The sequence below is a fragment of the Anolis carolinensis genome, chromosome 1, assembly GCF_035594765.1.
Source record: "Anolis carolinensis isolate JA03-04 chromosome 1, rAnoCar3.1.pri, whole genome shotgun sequence".
In the NCBI taxonomy this organism is placed as follows: Eukaryota; Metazoa; Chordata; class Lepidosauria; order Squamata; family Dactyloidae; genus Anolis; species Anolis carolinensis.
In genome coordinates, this window is record NC_085841.1 from 77,599,819 (window position 1) to 77,621,721 (window position 21,903).

General features: G+C 39.7%; 1 protein-coding gene across 4 annotated transcripts in view; it reads right to left on the reverse strand.

Moving 5' to 3' along the window:
- Positions 1–21,903, reverse strand: part of sash1 (SAM and SH3 domain containing 1) — a 713,255-nt gene that overhangs the window by 85,630 nt on the left and 605,722 nt on the right. For all 4 annotated transcript variants that reach the window (XM_062977589.1, XM_062977586.1, XM_062977588.1 and 1 more), the window contains exons 3-4: positions 6,349–6,399; positions 6,184–6,233 (exon numbers count right to left, since the gene is read on the reverse strand). In XM_062977589.1, the coding sequence (XP_062833659.1) occupies positions 6,184–6,233; positions 6,349–6,399 (101 nt within the window). The remainder of the gene's footprint in view (positions 1–6,183; positions 6,234–6,348; positions 6,400–21,903) is intronic.

Sequence of the window (21,903 nt, forward strand, 5' to 3'; positions counted from 1 at the left end):
TAAAACTCACAGCTCCTGTGGATCTCCCATGATCTGTAAGACTATGCAGAACTCAATTCTAAACATACAAGTAAATCCTATATGCAACATTCAGCTTCAATTACTCTTGTGGTAGGGCATGGGGTTCTACTCCAACAAATTCATAATACAGTTGGCAGAAAGAATCTAAAGAGAGACACTATTGTGTCTTAAAAGGGCTGACATGTATCTTAGGGTCACCTTGCATTAATTTCACAAAACTTCATTGGATTAACTTTCTGTGTTCCATTGATGTTAAGTGTATCCAAAATGTGAAGAAAACAAATAGCATATTGTGCAAATTCACCTTCAAATAGCTTAGTTTAAAAAGTGATGGGGAAAATGCAACCATTAAGTTGTTTTTTTAACTTCTTTAAGTTATGTTCTTTGTTTGTGTAAGAAAAAGCAAAATAGAGCAATAATTTCTCCATAACCAAGTGAATTGATAAACATAACATCTTCATTAAGACTGTAGTGTGTAGACTTGTGTAGGAGGACACTTTGAAAGAAACCAAACAGTAGAATGCATTCCCTACAGTACAACTACGGTATCCAAATACTCTGTCCTCTTACCCTGATGAAAACAGGATGAAAGACAGGATGCCAGAGGCAGCCTGACTTAATTTGACCTGGATTTCCTGCCAAAAGCACAGTGATCACCAGACCTTTTCCTTTTTGCCTGAGTAAACAATTCCAGGAGAGTTCCTGCCAGCTCCAATGTCCCAGAGTGAAGATCCTGGACATTAGGCTTCTACCCCTACAACTTCCCCATTATCTCTGGACATGGGCTCAAGTTTTTCAAGTGGAAGAAACAAGATATACTACCATCCCCATGTTAATAGGTACACATATAGAGAAGATACATAGAAGGGGCAGTTCCTATAACTAAGAAAGTTTGCCATTTATACTTCATACTTTTCACCGCTACAGGAGTTGTCTCTTTTGAGGTAATTTGGTCTGAATGCTTATTTAGTAACACTTTAGCAGGCAGTTCCTTTTTCTCTTAGTCTAATGCCAAGTGTTATGGTAGCTTTTGTGGTGTCTGCACAACAGAAGTTGGACTGTAACCACCAACTCATTTCTCACAGGCTTTGAACAGATGGCAGCAACCTTGAACTGGGCATCATCATCATCAACTGTGACACTACCTTCTGTAATCTGATGCACAGATGTTCTACCTTTCAGCTACAGAGCATGGGAACCTGCCTCTTTTAACTGATGAGATACAAAACAGCCAAGAGTCTTCTTTTATTTCCCTCCTTTTTTGGCTGCATACACAAATACATACACACCCGTTTCAAATAACCAACATTCCTGCCCCTCTGTAAGAGCAGCTGAAATCTCTAACATCTATGAAATGAACTTGGCAGTATGCATCCACATCTCTAGATACTATTTGCTGCCAGTTTCCCAGTACAGTAAACTGCTTATAAAACTACTACACAAACTTTAAAGCCATACTGAAAACTGTAGTGAGAATTCAGAATTAACTATGTTTTTGAGGCAGCTCATTGTAAAGCTTTAAAGTGCTTTCTTTGGTTCAGGGAACTTTTTTCCCTTCTTTCAAAGTGTGAAATGGGTCTTTTTCTTTCCAGTAGTTTTACTTTGGCCTTGAAAAATCTAGCTGAAGAGCTGCTGATTTTTTTCTACAGCAGTGCTATCCTTTCAAACATGAAAGGAATATTAATTTTTACCGACAAGAATGTTATGTTATGTAGATGACTGGCTATTATATTGTTGCTAAAATGTTACTCTGGAGGTGTCCACACACATGGTGAGCATTCATTTACAAAACAAAACAACAGGGAAGGAAAGAAAAGTGGCAACCTTGCTTACAATGATAATAATGAGAGGATGATGAGGAAGAGGATAAAATGTATTAGCAGTTAATAGCAGAAATTATCAATTCATGTGGGCATGTGCCCTGAAGCTGGCTGTTGACTTATGATAACCCCATTAATTTTATATGGTTTTCTTAGGCAAAGAACACAAATAGGTGTTTTTTGCCAGTTCTGTCCTTTTAAATATAGCTTATAGCACCTGGTATTCATTGGTTGTTTCCCATTCAAGTACTAACCAGGGTTGCCCTGCTTAGCTTCCAAAACCAGACAGTGCCTTAATATTTATTTTTAAACCTAATTACAACTGCCATTCTTTCAATTATGCTGTTTCTAACACTCCTAAGCATAGATGGCACTGTTATCAAATTATCTCAATTATTGTAACATTTCTGCTCCCAGCTATACTTACATCTTAAAAGCAAATAGCTTGGGTAGATTGCATAATATGCAGGTTTGGCATAATCAGAACCTAGAAAGAAGTATTTTTTATGAATTTGAATGCCCCAAATACTCCAGTGGTTATGTTAGCTAAGGGATTCTCAGAACTGTGTTCCAAAAATATAAGAGGTGTTGAATTTGGAGAGGGAGGTGCCACCCTAGTATATTCATGTTTAGCTCTAGACCAGTGGTTCTCAACCTGTGGGTCCTAAGATGTTTTGGCCTTCAACTCCCAGAAATCCTAACAGCTGGTAAAGTGGCTGGGATTTCTGAGAGTTGTAGGCCAAAACACCTGGAGACCCACAGGTTGAGAATCACTGCTCTAGACCTTTCTGATGTGCTCTCTGTAGGCTCAGAACAAATTTGTATGTTTGAATCACAGAGACCATGAAGCAGAACATTTTGTTATTCATAAACTAAAACAGAAGTGGCAACTGCCATACCATCCTATACAAGGTACCAAAAGCAGCTTAAGATTTTACTGCATTCAGACAAAGAGAAGTGCATCCCAAATTGCTGAGACATCTTGAAAAGTTATATGACATGACAGCAAGAGGTAGAGCAAAAGCAGATGATAATGGCAATTCTACGTGTTTAATATGGAACCACCTTAATCACAGGTAAACAAAGGGGTGGGGTTGCACCTAGTTCTCTTCTTGACCTCTCTTCTCTTATCACATTACAATCAATGTTTGGAGTGATTTTTCTTGGTCTAAATTACTTGAAACGATAATTGCACCAAAAAAAGCTATGAGAAAGCAAAAGTTCACTATGCTGCAGCTGCATACCACTGCTGCAGCCATAATCACTGTCCCTTTTCTATATGATCAAGGCTGCTTCATTTCCCCTGACACTATCTAAAGAGATCAGTTACTCAGTAATGCTTTTTAAAAAATTTTAATCAGTGCTATAATCTCTAAGGGAGGAGTCTGAGTACTTTGCAGTCATCAGTGCAGGGAACACTTTTTTCCAAAGGTTATAAAGGCAATTAATCTCTCCTTGCCCCTTGGGAATCAATTAGCACAATACAAGGATGGCATTGATGCCATTTGAAACATAATCTAAACATTTCACAAAATGCTTGCAAGGTAATTGAGTTGTTTTTAGACAATTTTTGTTTCAATGTACTGGCTAGTGATTTATCAGCACAATGAATCTTGGACACATGTTGTTCTACTGGATTCACTTCTGCACAACAATCACCATGCTAATTCTTCATGTGGTGTAGTTAGTTCACAATTAAGGAAATCAAAACCAACACACAAACACAGTTGATTGCTTGGTACTACAAGGAATTATGAACAAGGAACATATCACTTCTAAAACAAGAATTTGCTAGTGCTGCATTACACCTGGGGCTTAGACAGCTAGATATGATCTAGCAATTCAGCATGGACAGAAACTGAGGCACCTTTCCTTTCCTGTTTATAGCATAACACGGTAGGAGGAAAGGTAAGGTGATTCTGCTCATTTGTTGCTTGATAGAATCCACTCTTCTACTATCTAGACTGCATCGTCTGCAAGGTAGTAGGCAAAGCAGGACAGACATAGTTCATTTACACATGTATCCCAGACAATTATTTGATGTTGATTTCCCAATAATACTTAGGCGGGGAGGGGGAGTATATACTATTTTAATCTATCTTGGGTCCAGAAAGTGTTTCAACTCATATAGTAAACAGCATCCCAACTTAGTTTCGGATCCAAGTATTCCATCAGCATTTAGAGAATTTACACTAACCACTATCAAACACAATAATCAAATGCTTATTATTCAAATTGTAAAAGAAATATTATGATTTAGCTGCAGAAAAACCAGCCAAGATTCTTTCCATGCACTGCAGTTCACTTCTTCAAATGTTTAATAAAAAGGATGCCAAATGAAATTTGGCCGTCTTTAATGCAACATAATACAATTTGTTGATTTGTGTAGGGTAATTTACTGCACAACTATAAAGGGATCTAGTTGTTTGTAGTAAGAAAGAACAATATTCAACATTCAAATATGTTAGCTATAACATTCTCTCGTAAGCAGATTTTAAACACTCCTTTAGCATGGAGCTGTTTGGGCTGATGAGGCAGTGCTGAGGAATAAGGCTAGCACCAATCAATCAAACTGCCACATCTGATAACTGCAGGCTTAAATCATGTCTCTTTTGGTCACTCATCTTTTCAGCATGTCATGAAATGCCCATAACGCTCTGGCAATTTTAAAATGACTTGCCCTCTTCAGATGATATCCTACCATACAGCTACCTTGAAGGTATTTCCTAAGGTCACAAGGCAAACCTATCTATGTGTGCACATCTTTACACAACTACTTCTGACACATAAGGTGTGAGACTCTGAGGCTAGGACTCATCTGCAACCCTTTGAAGCATGAAAGAGAAACATAAGCTGCCATCCTCTATCCCTTGCCAAAGCATGGAAAAGTTATGTCTTTGGACTACAGAAATTTCCAGCAAACATGACCAATTGGGTATGTTTCTGGGGGGTTTCTGAGAGCTGGCTGGGGAATTCTGGGTAAAACTCACTTTTCAAACTTTGTTCCTGATCTTATTCCACCCAGTCAGGAAAATTATTCCTTGAGTTCCATGATGTTAAAAGGACTCTGTCCTATCTTGTTATCTGAGAGTGCACACACAAAGAGACAGATCTGAATTTCTGTATGGGTAACTTCCCTGGACTTGTGATGTAAATTGAGACTGATGTAAATGGGGGAAGCCATCTCCGTATGCAATCATTAGAAATCAGTGGGACACATGCTGAGTTAGCAATTTTATTCAGCCCACCTCCAATTTTAAGGAGGGTTAAAACATGAAACATCAGCATTCACATCTTCTAGGTTAGAGAAATGTGGAGATACTCTTAGGAGAAATCAAAAGAGGTCACTGTTACTGATATCAAGGGGTTTTGGATGAGATGAACTGGTTTGCTACTATGGTTGCTGTACAGCAATGAAATTATTTAAAAAGCAAAGCAAAGCAACCCTCCAAACAGCCCTTGCACAAATGCCACACTGATTTCATTTCAATATTTATTTATTTTTCCAACTGCTCATGCCTGCCTGCCCTCTAGTTAGCTTGCTTTCCTTTTTGGCTTGCCTTCCCCATCCATCCTAAGCTCCTCCACTTGGCAAGTTTATTCTAACTGTTCCCCTAAATGGTTTTCACTCACAGTTCTGCCTCCTAACATCTTCTGCTTACCTTCTGCTCTCTTTCCATCCCAGAGTTTCCTTTCCTCCATCTCCCCACAACTGTCCTTTTTTGATCCCAGTGTCTTCTTCATTCTTTCCACTGACATCTTTCCATCCCAGAATCTCCATTCCTTCTCGCCTCCTTGTCTTTCCACCCTCATCCTACCTGTTTCCACTCCTTTCCATTACTTCCCCCATTTCTCTTCTCTGGTTTTTGCTCCAGCCTCCACCTCTTATCTTTGCCTCTTCCTTTCTCTTCCACTCTTGCTGCTGCATGGGTTTGGTTTCTTCTTCTGGTCTCATCCTTCGGAGAGCCTCTCTATGACTCCTGCCCTCTTCTATCTTCCTTGCCCAGCATCCTTCTTCCCATTCCTTACTTGTCTCACTTTCAGCTTCCACTTTTATCTTTCCTACTATGGCTTAAATTACAAATGTCATAAATGGAGGTGACATAAATAGTAATTCACAGGTGTATATATATTTCAGAAATCTAAAGCATCAGGGAAAAGAACTAAACAAGGAAAGGGAGAAAGATTTAAAAACATACTGGCAAGCAGATTTTCTAAACAAGTTTGATGCTTAAGTAATTTACCTTTTTTTTGTGGGGCCATGTAGAAAACTCAAAAGGAGATAATCTGATGAGAATCAGCTCACATAAAGTTTAATGCATACATAAAAAAGAAAACTTACTTTCTTTCTGTTTCTGGTGTTGATACTGTACTGCTGAAGCCAAGGGATTCCTATAAGAGAAGATTCATTGCTTTGAATTGAGACTGAACAACAGCAGGCTTTATTATCTGAATACCAAATTGACGGAAGAAACAGGGAAGAGATCATTGCAGCCATTGTACTTACTTCAATCTGGGATCGCAGCTGTAGAGATGTGGAGCTGGCATCAGGTTTCTCCTAAAACAGAACAGATGTCAGATTAGCCTAACACAGCAGTAGGATGGTGGTATTAACAACCAAACTAAAAGCAAATAGCAATGGAGAATGGGATTTAGCTAAGAAATCAATTCAGAAACCATCACAATTCTATATGGCCAGGTAAGAATTATAGCGAATCCACTATGTCAAACAAATGTATGAATCCACAATTAGACATTAAAAGAAATGTGAGAATGTAACGTAATCCCATTTGATGTGATCATGTGGAACAATCACTAATCATATCTTGTTTCATTAGGACCACTCAACCCTATTTTTCTGTTTCCATCATATTTCACTTTCCTTGCAATATAGTATGTGATCACTAGATGGCTCAACATGTAGACTAAATGTCAGGCATTGGTTAAAAAGGGTAGATTTCAAAGATATAGCTGTGTTAGTCTGGAATATCAGTATGCAAAGGGATCTTGTAGCTAGCTCCTCAGAGACTAATTGAGAGAATGGTGTTGCCATAAGCTTTCATAAACTCAACTTTCTCAGGCTCAGTTCTAGTTCCACCTGAACAATTTCTTCCTAATTTGAAAGATGTTTCCCCCCATTTTTCTTAAAACATTTTCTTGTGTGGCACTTTCTGATTATATTTGTTCCAGCAATACATGATAAATAGGTAGAAATACAGGTGAGCAGACACTGTAATTATAAATGTGGTTGTAACAAGTTCAGCAAGTTTCAATCAACAGATAATCAAGGACTAGTAAATATATACACACACATGCACCATGTTTCAATATAGGCAGAGAACAGACAAACACAAGAACAAGGAAGAATATGAACACCAACAAACCACACAATTGAGAGTAAAACTCTGGAATGCAGTTTGTTCATACTCAAAGCTCTGTTGGTTGCCATTGTGAAGAGATTGCAAAAGTCTGATTCAGCTAACAGGAGAGGAGAAAGGACAAATAGAAAAAAAATATACTGTTATATCTCCTAAACTGAACATGGCTTAAAAAGTGGGGAGAAAATTTCTGTAGAATAGCCATGTTTGAAATATGAATTTTCCCACCAATTGGTGTGTTATGTGCCCTCACGTTTCTGTCAATTTATGGTGACAGAAAAATACATGTGTTTTCCCCTATCTCCTAACTATGTTTAGGAAATGGAGAGCCATGTGGATTGTGGGTTGTGTTATTCTTTCTGCTTGCTCTTATAAGTAAATTCCCCAGTTCTTCTCAGAGCAACACGGGTACATTCACATGCCAAGGTAAGCCAGAATTCTAAAAAAATTGTTCCTTTGCATGGAAAGGTTATTTGATGTTGCTTGAAAGATTCCAGTTTGCCTGCTTATAATGTCACGGAAAGGTACAGTCATGTTCTGGTTTCCCTCCCAACAAATCAGAATGTACACTTTATTTTAGTCTGTACACCAGCAAAGTATAGTGGTTGAGTGTTGGGTTGAAATCTATGCTCAGCCATGGAAATTCACTAAGTGACCCTGTGCAAGTCACACTTGGACCAAATGGAAATGAGATAAACAAATATAAATTGCTTTGAACTGGTTCACTTGATTTTAGTAATTGTACGTGAGGAAAATAAAGTAGCCTATAAGTAGGAAAGATTTGTGATCTGTCTTTCTGGAAAGAAACCACAAGCATTAATATAAACCTAACCAGACAAATCAATTTACATAAAACGATCTTAGCAATAATTTCCCCACTGCCTACCATTTCTCCAAACAATCTGAAAGTACAGAGCTAGATGTTATCATGTACTCTTCCCTCCCTACAACATTAAGGCCAGAAAGGGGAAAAAGCGCCAATATTGGTTGTTGTTACTGCCATGTGCCTTCAAGTCCTTTCTGTGCCTTCAAGTCTTTATGGTGACCCTAAAGCAAACTATCGCAGGATTATCCTCCTCCTCCTCCTCCTCCTCCTCCTCCTCCTCCTCCTCCTCCTCCTCTCAGTGCCAAATAAACCTAAGGAAAGGAACATTTTACTAGCCTCCCCCCCCCCCCCCCCACACACACACACGCTGAATGCATTGACACATAGGAGTCTGCTGTACATTGCAAGAATTTTTCTTCCTGGCTTCTGAGGAGCAAATATTTGGCTTTGCCTGGTTTATTTGGTAGTGAAAAGAAAAGCTTTGCACTGCAAATGCTTTGCCCAAGATGTCATCTTTGTGTAGTCACATCCCCGCCTTTAATCTCTTTTAAGGGATCCTTTGGTTACCTAAGCTGACACTAAACCTGAAAGATTTAAACTGCACAGTAGATTCCATTGTCAGAGGAAGGTGGAGTGGGTCTCCTCCTCGTCCTGAATTCTCTTGAGGAAAGTACCAGCTGCATCCTGTGCTAACAAAATCCAGATTCTACTTTGCTTCTCTTCTCATTTATTCTGTAAGCAGTCTCCCTTGTCTCTGCATCTATAAAGCCACACTGTTCTTCAAAGTTTGAAGGACAGTTAGAAGCCTCCGCAGTTAGAACAAGTAGCATTTGCTTGACAAATAAAGATGTTTGGGAAGAGAGTGTCTCTGCTCATAGTTTTGTTTGGGTTCTGGCACTATTTAAATACCCTGGACTTACTGTGGCTGTGCTTTACGAAGGGGGGGTATAAAACCTCTGCAGGTGAACTCTCACATAAAAGTACAATGTATAAATAAACAAAAACGTGTTTCTCACCCAAGGTTTTGAGGGATGTGTTTTGAAAGATAACCATACCTCTCAAATCCAAACCAAATATTTACAAGAGAGGCAGAGCTGTGAGGAAAGCAAGGTTATTCTAACTGAGCATTCATTTCCAACATTTTAAATCACCCGTGCTCAAGAATATTTGGGGTAGCTGTGGTTGGCCATGAAGCAAAACATAACAAAATACAAAATCCACAAAACAGAGATACCATTATTGGGACTACTCAAATGCAGAAAATATATTCAGGAATTGGTATTAATGAAAGCCTTGAACATGTGCCGTGAGCTGAATATATGAATGAGATAAAGAAACAGCTGGACAAAATCCTGGCTACAGTCAAAAAACTAATTCCAACTATATAACTCCTTTATTGAGCAACATCCTTTCCTTTTATTCCTGGAAATAAACACAAAGTTTTGATATATGCTAGAGAAACTTGTGTAGAACAAAGATCATCTGGCAACAAAGTATGTCAACTACAGGGTCAATTTTAATAAGTCTTAATAAGGCTATGGGTGATTCCACACAGGGCTTAAACATGCTTCAGAGCGGGCTTCACTCCCCACACTATCCCCCAAAATATGGGCCTTCCCTGGTGTGGTGTCTCCATGCCATCCCAAAAACTTCCGGCATGGCATAGGGTCACCCCCCTCCCAAAGCCTTAAAAATAGAGAAAAACTTACTGAGAAGCCCTTCTGGCATGTAAAAATGACATGCTAGGAGATACGGGTGGGGGGGGAGGAGCGATCCCCCCAGCCTCCTGGCATGTCATTTTGATGTACGAGAGCAGCCTCATGGTGACCCAGTATTCTTTATATTTTAAGGCTTGGGGGGGGGGGTTGGGGGTGCCTTCTTAGCTTCTCTGGACTCATGGAGCCTGAAGAAGCCAATTGGGCTGTGGGGACAGACTCTGTCCACCGTAGGAATGGAACTGTCCCCACAGGGCACATATCCCATTAGAACGAGGCCTTTCAGGAAGGACCGGATCTAATGGGGTATCTAATTAATTCGGGACAAAGCAGGGTTTTCCTGCTTTGTCCCGATTTAATTTTCTTTTACCTGAGGCGTTATTTGGACACCTCAGGTAAATGTCTGACAGGGCCCGCATTTTGGGATTATTTGTTTCAGATTTTAATTTGAGCCACAGATCCAAGCACAGTTTTTATTGCATACGTTTTTAAAAGAACATACACACCCTATTCTTGCTTTAAGGAGCTTAAACTTGTTGTAGTGTCAAAACAATGCTGGAAGTTAGGTTAGTGACTTGTTCTTAGCTATGTTTAATCCCCCCAACATGCTACAGTTTGCATCAATTTTAGATCTAGTACTTCAAGGGAAAATACCATAAGGAAAAATCTTCCATGCACCTCTGGGTTGGGTTCAGGCAGCACTGCAAGTGGTTAGAAACCAGAAGAAAAATCCTTATTTTATCACAGAAGTTTGTCTCTCTTTCTGTGCAAGACCAAGGGTACTAAGCAGCATCTGACAAAAACTGAAAGTGCAACAGACTGGAATTGTGATTTTGCTCAACAGTGTATTTGTCACAGAGATGTATCAACAATGGGAACACTTTTTAGAGAGCATCTGACCACATGAAAGCCAGCTGGGATTTTCTTCCAGTGCTATACTGTCTCAAATGTCTATGCAGGGAAGATACCATGCCTATACATTCAAACAGATTTGCCTACAGTAGCAGGCACCGATACCCACTGCCAATACCATCATTCTAAGCATGCTATAACATTAACTAAGCCTTGCAATACACAGTAGCACTGGAACTGTAACAGCTTTCTGGAGCTGATTCACATCTCTACATGGAGATGGGATTAAAAATAATTTTAAAACTAAGCATAATCGTTTCAAAAATTGGGTTCTGCATGTTTAACAGCAAATATATATATATATATATATATATAAAAGAGCTCAGTAATGAAACCCTATAGCAAAGCAGACAGAGATCTCACAAATATCTCAGGCATAATTTAGGTCAGTAAAATATCTTTTTTCCTTGGGTCATGTCATATTCTGAGATTAAGTTGGCAGATCTTTATAGCAAGCCACAGGTTTCTGCCTCCTGAAATATGTTTCAGGGTTAAAAAAGAAAAAGAAGCAAGAACAGATTTGCTGCTGCAACCAAATTTCAAGCCATGGTTTGAGGAAAAAACTTAACCAGATCAGCGATTTTCCAATATTTCATATTAAAAAGGAATGTATTTTAAGTTTTCAATTTCACTGCTCAATGCTGTCTTCTTTTGCTATTAAAGCAGGACATGGAAATTTTCTGCTCCATTACTCTTGCTTGTCATTGCTAGAGTGTTTTATGTTATATCCTAAATGAAAAACATCTTGTGTAAAACAAAACAAGAAATGAGTTGAAACTGGTGAGATATGGGGCTGTTCTAAAAAATAGTCAAAGCAGAGTTTTCTGATAAATGTTTTCCCTTCAAGAAATACAGTTCCAAAATGTTTCCTGAAAGGGTCAAAAGCATGATAGGCCCTGAAATATATACATTACATACAAGACACTAATGCCAAGTTTATGACTGACACTCATCAGCTCTATGGAATAAAATGGTATTTGCATGACAACTACTGTATAAAAGGCTACAGCTCAAAAGTCAGAATCAAAGTATCCAACAAGCATTTCAATATTCCTCCCAACTTTTTCAATATGTGTAAATAATTTATTTACTATTTATTACTGTCTAGGAGAGGGTGAGTTTTAGTTATACTCAGTAATACAAGGCGGCTAAACAATTGCTTTATGCCACTGAGTAAAGCCACTGTTTTTTTAGCACTTTGTAAAGTGAGTGGGCAGGAGGTCACCAAATCTTCAGAAAACTGTCAGGACGAACATAATATTGAAATCTCAGCTACTGAGGCATGACTGGCACTATCATTTAAACCAAACAACATAAAAACAAAACCTAAGCAAAATCACACACATTTAAATCCAGAAGTTAAATTGTGAACTATTTGACCGTGTCAGGCATCTTCTTACCATGCTCAATGATACAGTGGCCCTGGCTAGCTTCTGCCTGTCCCATCAGCACTGAAGCAAGACTAAGAAGGAATGTGTATCTGGCCCAAAAGGTCCTTACTAAGAGCCAGTTTGGTTTGCTTTCAGAAGCTTCCAAAAGGAAAAAGGGCAGTATTCCTGGCAGGCCAACTTAGACCTCCCGGACTGAGTCCGACACATCTCTTTCTCACAGATTTCTGCATAAGGAGGACCTAAAGGCCAGCAGCCATTTCACATCCTCAACTTTTGAAAAACCCTTCACATTATCCTTTTGTTTCCTGCCTTTGACCATTCCTCATTCTCTTCTTGTCAGTGTTACACTGAACTCTCTTCCTTGCCGAATTGCTGATTACAGTGACAACAATAAAAAGGTTTGGTGAAAATAACTTATGAAATAATGCTTCACATATAAGCATATTAACAATCTAACTGATCAAACTTGTTACGAAGAACAATTAAAAGAATACTCATAACTAAACATTAGAATGAGAGTACTGTTGAACATTCCCATACAGGAAGTCCCCAAGTCATGAACAAGCTATGTTGTGCTGTTGTGAATGAGCCTTCTGGGGTCAACGATGCTACTGATAGTAGCAGGAAGAGAAGAAAGACTCCTCGGGAGCAAGACTCATTTGAGGAGTTACAGAGAAAGAGGATTAGAGAGATATTTGAGGAATCAACAGATAAGGATTCATTTGAGGGTTTTGAAGGGGATGAGGGGCTTGAAATGGACGTTGGGGATGTGGTACGGGCAGAAGAGGATGGCATGGACTGGACACACGCTCCAGAGGGTTGTGATGGGGAGACTGGGCTCACTGGTAGTGGGGACGCTGAGGAAACATGGGGTCCTTCAGGATCAGACCCAAGGTGGTCTAATTGGAGGAGTGGGGATAGTTCCACAGCTGCGGGTAGGTCTGGGCGTCAGCAGGACGGTTCCAGCTCGGATGAGGAATGGGAGCAACCAGTGGGAAGGGCGGTGCCCAGCTCAAGTTCTGAAGACGAGTTGTAAATAAATTGGGGGCATTTGGCCATTGGGCCCTTGCGTGTGGCAAGGTGGTTGTTGGGCGCCATTGGGTTTCGTGTTCGTGTTCCTGAAGACTGGCTTGGGACTGTGCAACCAACGTAAGTTTATTCTGGGTTACTTCTACGACGGGGGCTGGAACTGTGTGGATTTTCCTTAGACTGCATTGTGATTACTGTCTGATTGTGATTACTGTAGAGTGCATTGCAGTAATCTAGACGGGATGTAATAAGAGCGTGGACCACCATGGCCAAGCCAGGCTTCCCAAGGTACGGGTGCAGCTGGCACACAAGTTTTAATTGTGCAAAGGCTCCCCTAGCCACCGCTGAGACCTGGGGCCCCAGGCTCAACGATGAGTCTAGGATCACCCCCAGACTGTGCACCTGCACCTTCAGGGGGAGTGTGACCCCATCCAGCACAGGCTGTAATCCAGTACCCTGTTTGGCCTTCCAACTGACCAGGAGGACCTCTGTCTTGTCTTGATTCAATTTCAATTTGTTGGCTCTCATCCAGTCCAACACAGCGGCCAGACACCGGTTCAGGACCTGGACGGCCTCCTTAGTGACAGGTGGAAAGGAGTGACAGAGCTGGACATCATCTGCGTACAGATCACACCGCACCCTGAAACTCCGGATGATCTCTCCCAATGGCTTCATGTAGATGTTAAACAACAAGGGGGACAATACTGACCCCTGCAGGACCCCACAAGTCAATGGTTGCAGGGCCGAGCAGGTGTCCCCCCACGACACCATCTGGGACCGACCCTCCAGGAATGAGTGGAGCCACTACAAAACAGTACCTCCAAGACCCATCCCCGCGAAGCGTCCCAGAAGGATACCATGGTCAACAGTATCAAAGGTCACTGTGAGGTCCAGCAGAACTAGCAGGGACACACTCCCCCTGTCCAGTTCCCGGCGAAGATCATCCACTAAGGTGACCAAGATTGTCTCGGTACCATGTCCCGGCCTGAAGCCAGACTGCGCCTGATCTAGAAAATCCATGTCTTCCAAGAATCTCTGGAGTTGCGAGGCAACCACACGTTCCATGACCTTGCCCAAATAGAGGGGATTGGAAATACAATACACGGAACTCCCGATGGCATAGTGGACTAAAGCCTTGTGACTTGAAGGTTGGGTTGCTGACCTCAAAGCTGCCAGGTTCGAATCCCACCTGGGGAGAGTGCAGGTGAGCTCCCTCTATCAGCTCCAGCTCCATGTGGGGACATGAGAGAAGCCCCCTACAAGGATGGTAAAAACATCAAAAACATCCGGGCGTCCCCTGGGCAACGTCCTTGCAGACGGCCAATTCTCTCACCCCAGAAGCAACTCAAGTTGCTCCTGACACGAAAAAAAATACAATACACAATCCTGTATAGAATGTAAGATGGATTTTTTTGAAAAGTTAAAACAATACAGTACTTGGCAATACATATGAACAAAAGGTGCTGATGTACAATCTCCCTGGCAAGTAATCATTGGGGAAAGTACAATCAGACTTAGCTATATTTTGAATAGACATGACATATTCACTGAGGCTCTGACAATGTAATAATTACTATTCTAATTTACAAAGAAATCACCTTAAGGATGTTTGGTATTGAAGGAATTTTCCACATTACCCTCATTTCTGGAACAGCAAAAAACATATATAGCTACGAATTGTTATAAGGATTGAGCATTAACTAGAATTGATCATTCCTGTTTCTTCTTATACTATAGTATTGTTTGTTTATCTTATCATTTATGAAGTATGACTAAATAAGGAGGGAAATAATAAGATTTTGGCAATAAAGTGAAAAGAGAGAAGCTTTTTCATGACCACACATGAAAAAGCTTACATGGTCAATTTAAGGCACAATTTTATTGCTCAAGCATAATGGAACAGTCCGCTATAAAAACTAAGTATATCTTTACTTGCCAGTTTCAAAGTTTTGAACTCGGAATCTTCTATGAAGTGCCTCAAGCTATTAAATGTGTGCAGGTGATGCCCTTCAGTACAAGGTGAGAGACGTTTAATAGCAGCAACCCAGGCAAGACATCATAAGTCAACCAAACTGATTGAAGCCATAGAGACTAGAACTATGGGGCAGTTATGCTTATCAGAGAGGGAAGACACTCGGTACAGACAACAATGATTTCCTGCCATCCTCAACACTTACATGCTCAGTTTATTTAGTGAAACATTTATTTTAACCAATAGTCCCAATGTAAAGCAACCATGGCATCACACGTTATGATTTTTAATGTTAGCTGGTTTGAGTCTCCTTTGAAAAAGAAAAGAAAAGAAAAGAAACATTATAGCGAAACTGATTGAAATGAAGCAAGAATACTATAGAGCTATTTGTGCATAAAGATGTCATGTTTTGCTGGATGAGAAGAAATGGAAACTTGGGTCCCATGGATATGAATAGTCATATTTTTTTTAAATATGGACTTTAAAGGCAACTCTGGAAGTGCTTTCAACTTGGAAAAAACAGATGGACAATAATGAAGTCTAGGAATTTATAGTTCATAAAATTTTAAAGGGAAAATGCCCCACATACACCATTTCCCCATGTGTCTCATCTATTATAATGTCTCATCTATTATAATAGATGGTGACTGCTTTTTAAATTCTGTATTGGGCCTATTTTCTGAGTGCTCAACAGCATTACAAAATAGAACTGAAGATAATCTGTATTCTGCTATCTGCCTGATCACTTCCCAACGCATGGCTTCTGAAAGTGATTTTTCCCACAGAACTTTACCACACTAAAGAATAAAACCCCTAAACAATTCTTTCTGACCTACAGTAGCCATCATGAATAGATAATGGCTGTGTGATCTCAGTAGGGTATTATCCTTCCTGTCTTGCAGAGTGAATGCTCATTGATCTTTGTTATCTTTTGAAGCTGAACATGTCAGAACTAAAAAGGATAAACTGATAGAGAAGTGCAACAGTGAAAAAGGCTCCCTACTATTCAGAACAGTTCTGAGGAACAATATGACTTGTAACAGTTACCAGCAAAAGGGAGGAGGCTGAGCAGGACAAAACAAAATGCTTTATGTAGACTATAAACTCTTGTTAGACACAACCTGCAATCCACTGGAAAAAATCAACCTGCAGCAGGTGAAGCCATCCACTAACACTGAATTTAACGTGTGCTTGGCAGGGATAACCTTTTGATGATGGACCTCTGAGTTACTTAGCATGGTTGCCTATGAACTGATGTTGTCCCTGAGCCAAAGGTAGCCAATCTCTGGTGAGATTCCAGGAAAGAAACAGTTTAAGGCAATGGGCAATTATCATGCCTGTCCCCAACATCGATATGCACTAATATTGGGTCCCAAATATCTTTATGCAAAACAATAGCATCATCTGTAGATCAAAGCAAGCTTCCTTAATGTGTAAGAAATATCAGGAGATTAGAAAGGTCAAGGGTACCTGCATAATTAAAGGCTGGTATTCTTCCCATCCCATTCCTCCCTCCCCTCCAGCTAGTCCTTCTGGAAAAAAGCAGGACATCAATGAAGTCTTATATCCCCCAACTGTCCCAATTTGGTAAGAACCATCCCAATTATTTTCCATCACTACAATTTTTCAGCTGCCTTTAAAATCCTCCAGTTTCTCTCTCCACCCACATTCTTGGGTTCCTTCAATTTCTAGAGAGTTCAAAGTGGAAAAGTCCTTTGCACGGGGGAAAAAGAAGAGGAATAGGCCAAACCTTACAATTCCCATTAAGATCAGGCAAAAACAAACTGCTGCAGCCTCTTCTCAGTTGTGCGTCCTTCCTCAATAACTTTTGCCATACTCTAATTTGGCCACATGTGCCTTGCTTTCATCTATTAAATGTTGCAAGGAATGAAGTCTGAGTAACAGAATATCTCCCATATTCTTATCCAGATTCCATTATCTGTATCATGGGTACTCAGAGAATCATACCTGGAGTCTATTTCTGTCACCACATGTTCTTCCACATGTGTAATTGCAACCACGGGAGATTCAGGCAACACAATTAGGCTGATTTTACTCCCCAAGTCTCATTGTTTGGAGTTTTCTGTTATCAGTCCTTGTCTCATCTTATTTCTACATCCTTGAGATACTGCTGGATTGCAAAACCACTTCAACAAAACATGACGGCACATGTTTTATAACTCCGAGGACAAACTCTTGTAATTCATTTGCTACCAGCGTCTCTGATAAAAGTCTTGAAGTCTTTGCACACAATTCAGACACTATGACTCTAGTCTGGATTCCAAAATATGTGGCATTATCTTAAGTTAATCACTGCTGCTCTCCAGCTCTCTGGTGGCTTTGCAAGATATGTACTATAAAACTGTAAAAATCATGTGTGGCCTTGCTTGCTTGTTAATGGTTCTGCTTTCCTTGCACGTCTTCAGTTTTACCAACAATGTTGAATGCTCCTTTTTTTGGCTAACCCTTTCAGTCATCTAAAATGTTGTAGATGGATATCAATGTGGTACTTTGTGTTCACTGGAACAGAAAAGCCAAGTGTCTACCAGCATTCACAATGCTAATTCATTCTGTTTTGGAGAATTCATTCCTTCATGAATTTCTTTTACTTTCATCCTTACTTTAATAACACTAAAGCCTGGCTAGCGCTGTATTTATTACTTATATTACAGCAATAAGAGCACTGGGAGATAGAAGATTAAGTTTGTTTAAAGTTCATTTCCCTTTTTGCTTTGTCCTTTTTATCTCATATTCTTTTGTTACCTTTTCCATCTGGAAAATCAGGTCAGTTAAATAAAAGCTGCAATCTTTTGCAAATACACCTCATAGTAGGCTCTATTGCACACAATGCCTTATTTATTTTTAAATAAACATACACTGAAAAACAGAGAATGTATGCTTTTAATTTTTGCCTATTTCTTTCATATTATGCTTACAGGTGTGTTGTGGATATAACATTGGTTCCTGAAAACCACAGTTGGCAAATTTCACTTCCTGGAGACTTACACATCCACTCCCGATTTTTGACTGCAAATTCCTCCTACCACTCCTTCTTCTCCCTAATTATCATTTCATAATAGGACATAGATATCACTCCTGGCAAATTAAGTTTCCTTCTAACCAGAGTGCTCTAGCCCAAACATCCTTCTTTCTCATTTTAGTTAGGAAAGCATCCTTACCATCTTGTACCTACTGAGATTCTATTAAACGGCACTGAGAGATAAGGAAAAAACAAATTAGCCAGCAGTTATCAATAATGGTCCCATGCTGTCTAGAGGGATACTTTAGAACTAAGCAGCTCTTCAGTGATCACTGATGACAAGGATTACTAAAATATAGGAGTACTTCACAGAAGGATGAAATGTATGTTGCAAACAGATGGACTCTTACAAGATTAAAATTGCAACAACAGGAAAAACAAGTACCTCCTCCAATCCACCTACGCACATAGCACTGGACCTTCTCTATGAAATAATGTAATATCATGAAGGTTTGACATGTATTAAAAGCAACGGTAACAATGTTTTCCATTTACAAGTTTAAACTTTTTCATACTCTTATAAAAAATGAACACTGACAATTTATTTGTATTTATCACTAAACAATAGTAATATATATGACATACCATCATTCAATCTAGATAGATGAAATATTTCCGTTTTGGAATCCACACTCAGCCATGGAAACTCACCAGGTGATCTTGGAAAAGTCACACAGCCTTACAGCAGTGGTTCTCAACCGGTGGGTCCTCAGATTTGTTGGCCTTCAACTCCCAGAAATCCTAACAGCTGGTAAACTGGCTGGGATTTCTGGGAGTTGTAGGCCAAAACAACTGGGGACCCATGGGTTGAGAACCACTGCCTTAGAGAAAGGCAATGGCAAACCCAACAAATCTTGCCTTGAAAGGATAGGTTTGCTTTAAGCTGACTTGTAAGTAGATGACAATGACAACAGCAACAGCCATTATTCCACTTCTGTAGATACAATGACAGGGCAGCTATCTAATTCCATTACCTTCCATCCGCAAGTACTGAGCTGATCCACAGGTAAGAGACACGGTTGCTGTATCTCACCATGAGCTGTGTCCCTTGAAATGAAACCAGGCGCATCAACCTGGCTCTTTGGTCTGCTGAGGTTCGTACCCGCAATGAGTATTAGGTGGAGAACAAAGGCTTAAAGCGGCTTATCAGTAAGATAAAAGAAATTGGGTGAAAGAGGACAAAGGTTTTACATCCGCTTTCACGCTATGCTGCTTGATGAAGTCATTGCATATTTTAAAATGTGTATTTGGAATCTTCTAGGAAGCGAAGTGGTAATCATTGCTGCCCCTCCTGTCTTTGATAAATGCTGCTCTTCTAGAAAACACAATGTATGAAGTGTACATATGTTACCAAATGTATATGCTTCTTAAAAACTCCATATAGGTTCTTGATGAAAGGGCCCAAAGATAAGTGGTTCAGACTTTTTCATGAAATGATTTGCATATCCTTATCATAATTTAAAGAGAAGAATGCTTACAGATTGAGTTATAAAAAAAAGGAAAACATAACAGACAATGGAGGAGGGGGAGGTGACACAAACCAAGATAGTAATTTTGATTTGGGACAATTGACATATTGCTTTAACTTGAAAGACATTTTATAACAAATATTAGTGGGTACAGAGGAGCTAAGATGTGCATGTCCTCCTGTTAGTCTTGTAACTGAGGTGCTCTTGAGACAATGACTCCCTACAATGTTTTTATATTTATAGTGCTTTGCCAAGTATTTGCTATACTTTTATACTTCTAATGGTTCCTAAATCAAATATAGCAATTGCTTCTTTTGAAGCATTCAGTTTTAGGCTGCCTTGTTGTCTAGTGAAGAAAGGAAACTTGCTTCTTGATGCACCAGCCTAGGGCACTTCACATAACAGTTTAGACTGGGAACCCATCGCTATTCTAGGATACCACCAAAATTGACAGATTACATTTGATTCTGGAAAAAGTGGACGAATAGAGGAAAAAATGGTTAGCAGCACATATGCTAGTTCTGAGTTGCAGTAGTATAGTGGGAAATTCAGAATACAACTTCACAATTCTACCCACAAGAAGAGTTCAAAATGCAGTCAATTGCATTGATTTGCATCAGCAAACCATAGAATCATAGAATCATGGAGTTGGAAGAGACCTCATGGGCCATCCATTCCAACCCCCTGCCAAGAAGCAGGAAAATCGCATTCAAAGCACCCCCGACAGATGGCCATCCAGCCTCTGTTTAAAAGCCTCCAAAGAAGGAGCCTCCACCACACTCCGAGGCAGAGAGTTCCACTGCTGAACAGCAATCACAGTTAGGAAGTTCTTCCGAATGTTCACGTGGAATCTCATTTCCTGTAGTTTGAAGCCATTGATCCGTATCCTAATCTCCAGGGCACACCACTTGTCACTTTTTTCCAGGATGAAGAGGAAGCATTGGTGAGCACCCTTTGTGTTCGATCACTTAACCAATTACAGATCTACCTAACTGTAGTTTGCCTAGCCCACATTTGACTAGTTAGTTTGTCAGAAGGTCATGGGGGACCTTGTCAAAGGCCTTACTGAAATCCACGGCATTCCCTGCATCTACCCAGCTTGTAACTATCAAAAAAGAGATCAGATTAGTGTGACATGACTTGTTTTTGATAATGCTGACTATTAGTGATGATCATATTTCTTTCTAAGTTATGCCATTCCTTTCCTTATAGTTATGGCATTTCCACCAAGACCAAGTGTCTTTTAAACAGCTAGTGAGTACTTTTCCACAGCTTATGTTAGGTTGGACTGGATGCTCTTGCGGTTTCTTCCAACTCTGATTCTAGTGCATCAGTGACTGTATTTCTTGAGTGATCTGATTTGTCAACAGCCATCTATGCCTCAGCTGTATCATAGCTAGACTGCTGCAATGTTCTCTATATGGGGCAACCCCGAATAAATGCTCAGAAGATTAATCAGGTGTAAAGGAGTGCACAGAGATTGTATTACTGTAAGAAAGGAATAATTTGTACTAGTTGATAGTTATTTTTTCTGTCTCAACTCAAAGAACTAGTTTTATTCTTTAAAGCTTTAAATGGCTTAAAGCATGGACATTTAGGGAACTTTCCGTCTTTTTATGAACCTTACAAAGAGCTTCAAGAAGAGGCCTGCCATCTACCTTCATAACACACAAGAGAAAACTTTCATCTGCACTGCTCTTGAAACATGGCATAAGCATGTCTTGGGAAAAAAATCAGCAGCTACCCTCAATGCTTTTAAGAGAAGTAACAGCTGTATGATTTTTCTATTCAGTTTGGCCTTTTAAATTATTTTAATGGTTTCATTGTGGTAAGTTATTTTTTTTAGTATTTTAAGAATGTCAATTTTATTATCAGCCAACTCAAACATTATTCTCTCTGTGAAAGACTATATATGAAAGTAATTAATGAATGAACAACTCAAAGCCAATTATTTCAGCTAGAATCTGTCTTCTGGGAGATTTATATATCATCTTTCTGAATACATTTGTAATGTTATTTTCTAAAGCAGCAGACACATGCAACATAGTCCTGTGTGCATATTAATTAATGAATTAAATTCATAACATTGCTGGGATACTTTGTCCTTGAAGCATGTACACGAGATGGCAAAACTGTGGTCAGCCATAAACAGGCTTATTGGCTTAGAATATGGCCTCTGCATTCTATTGTTTAGGCGGAACAGCACTGAACTAAAGGAAATATGAACACAGCAACACCTAACAATAGGTATTCAGCTGTCCAGGCTGATGTGTTTTTAAAGCCACATTAACAATCCATTCTTTTCCTCCCTTTTTTGTCTCTCACTACAT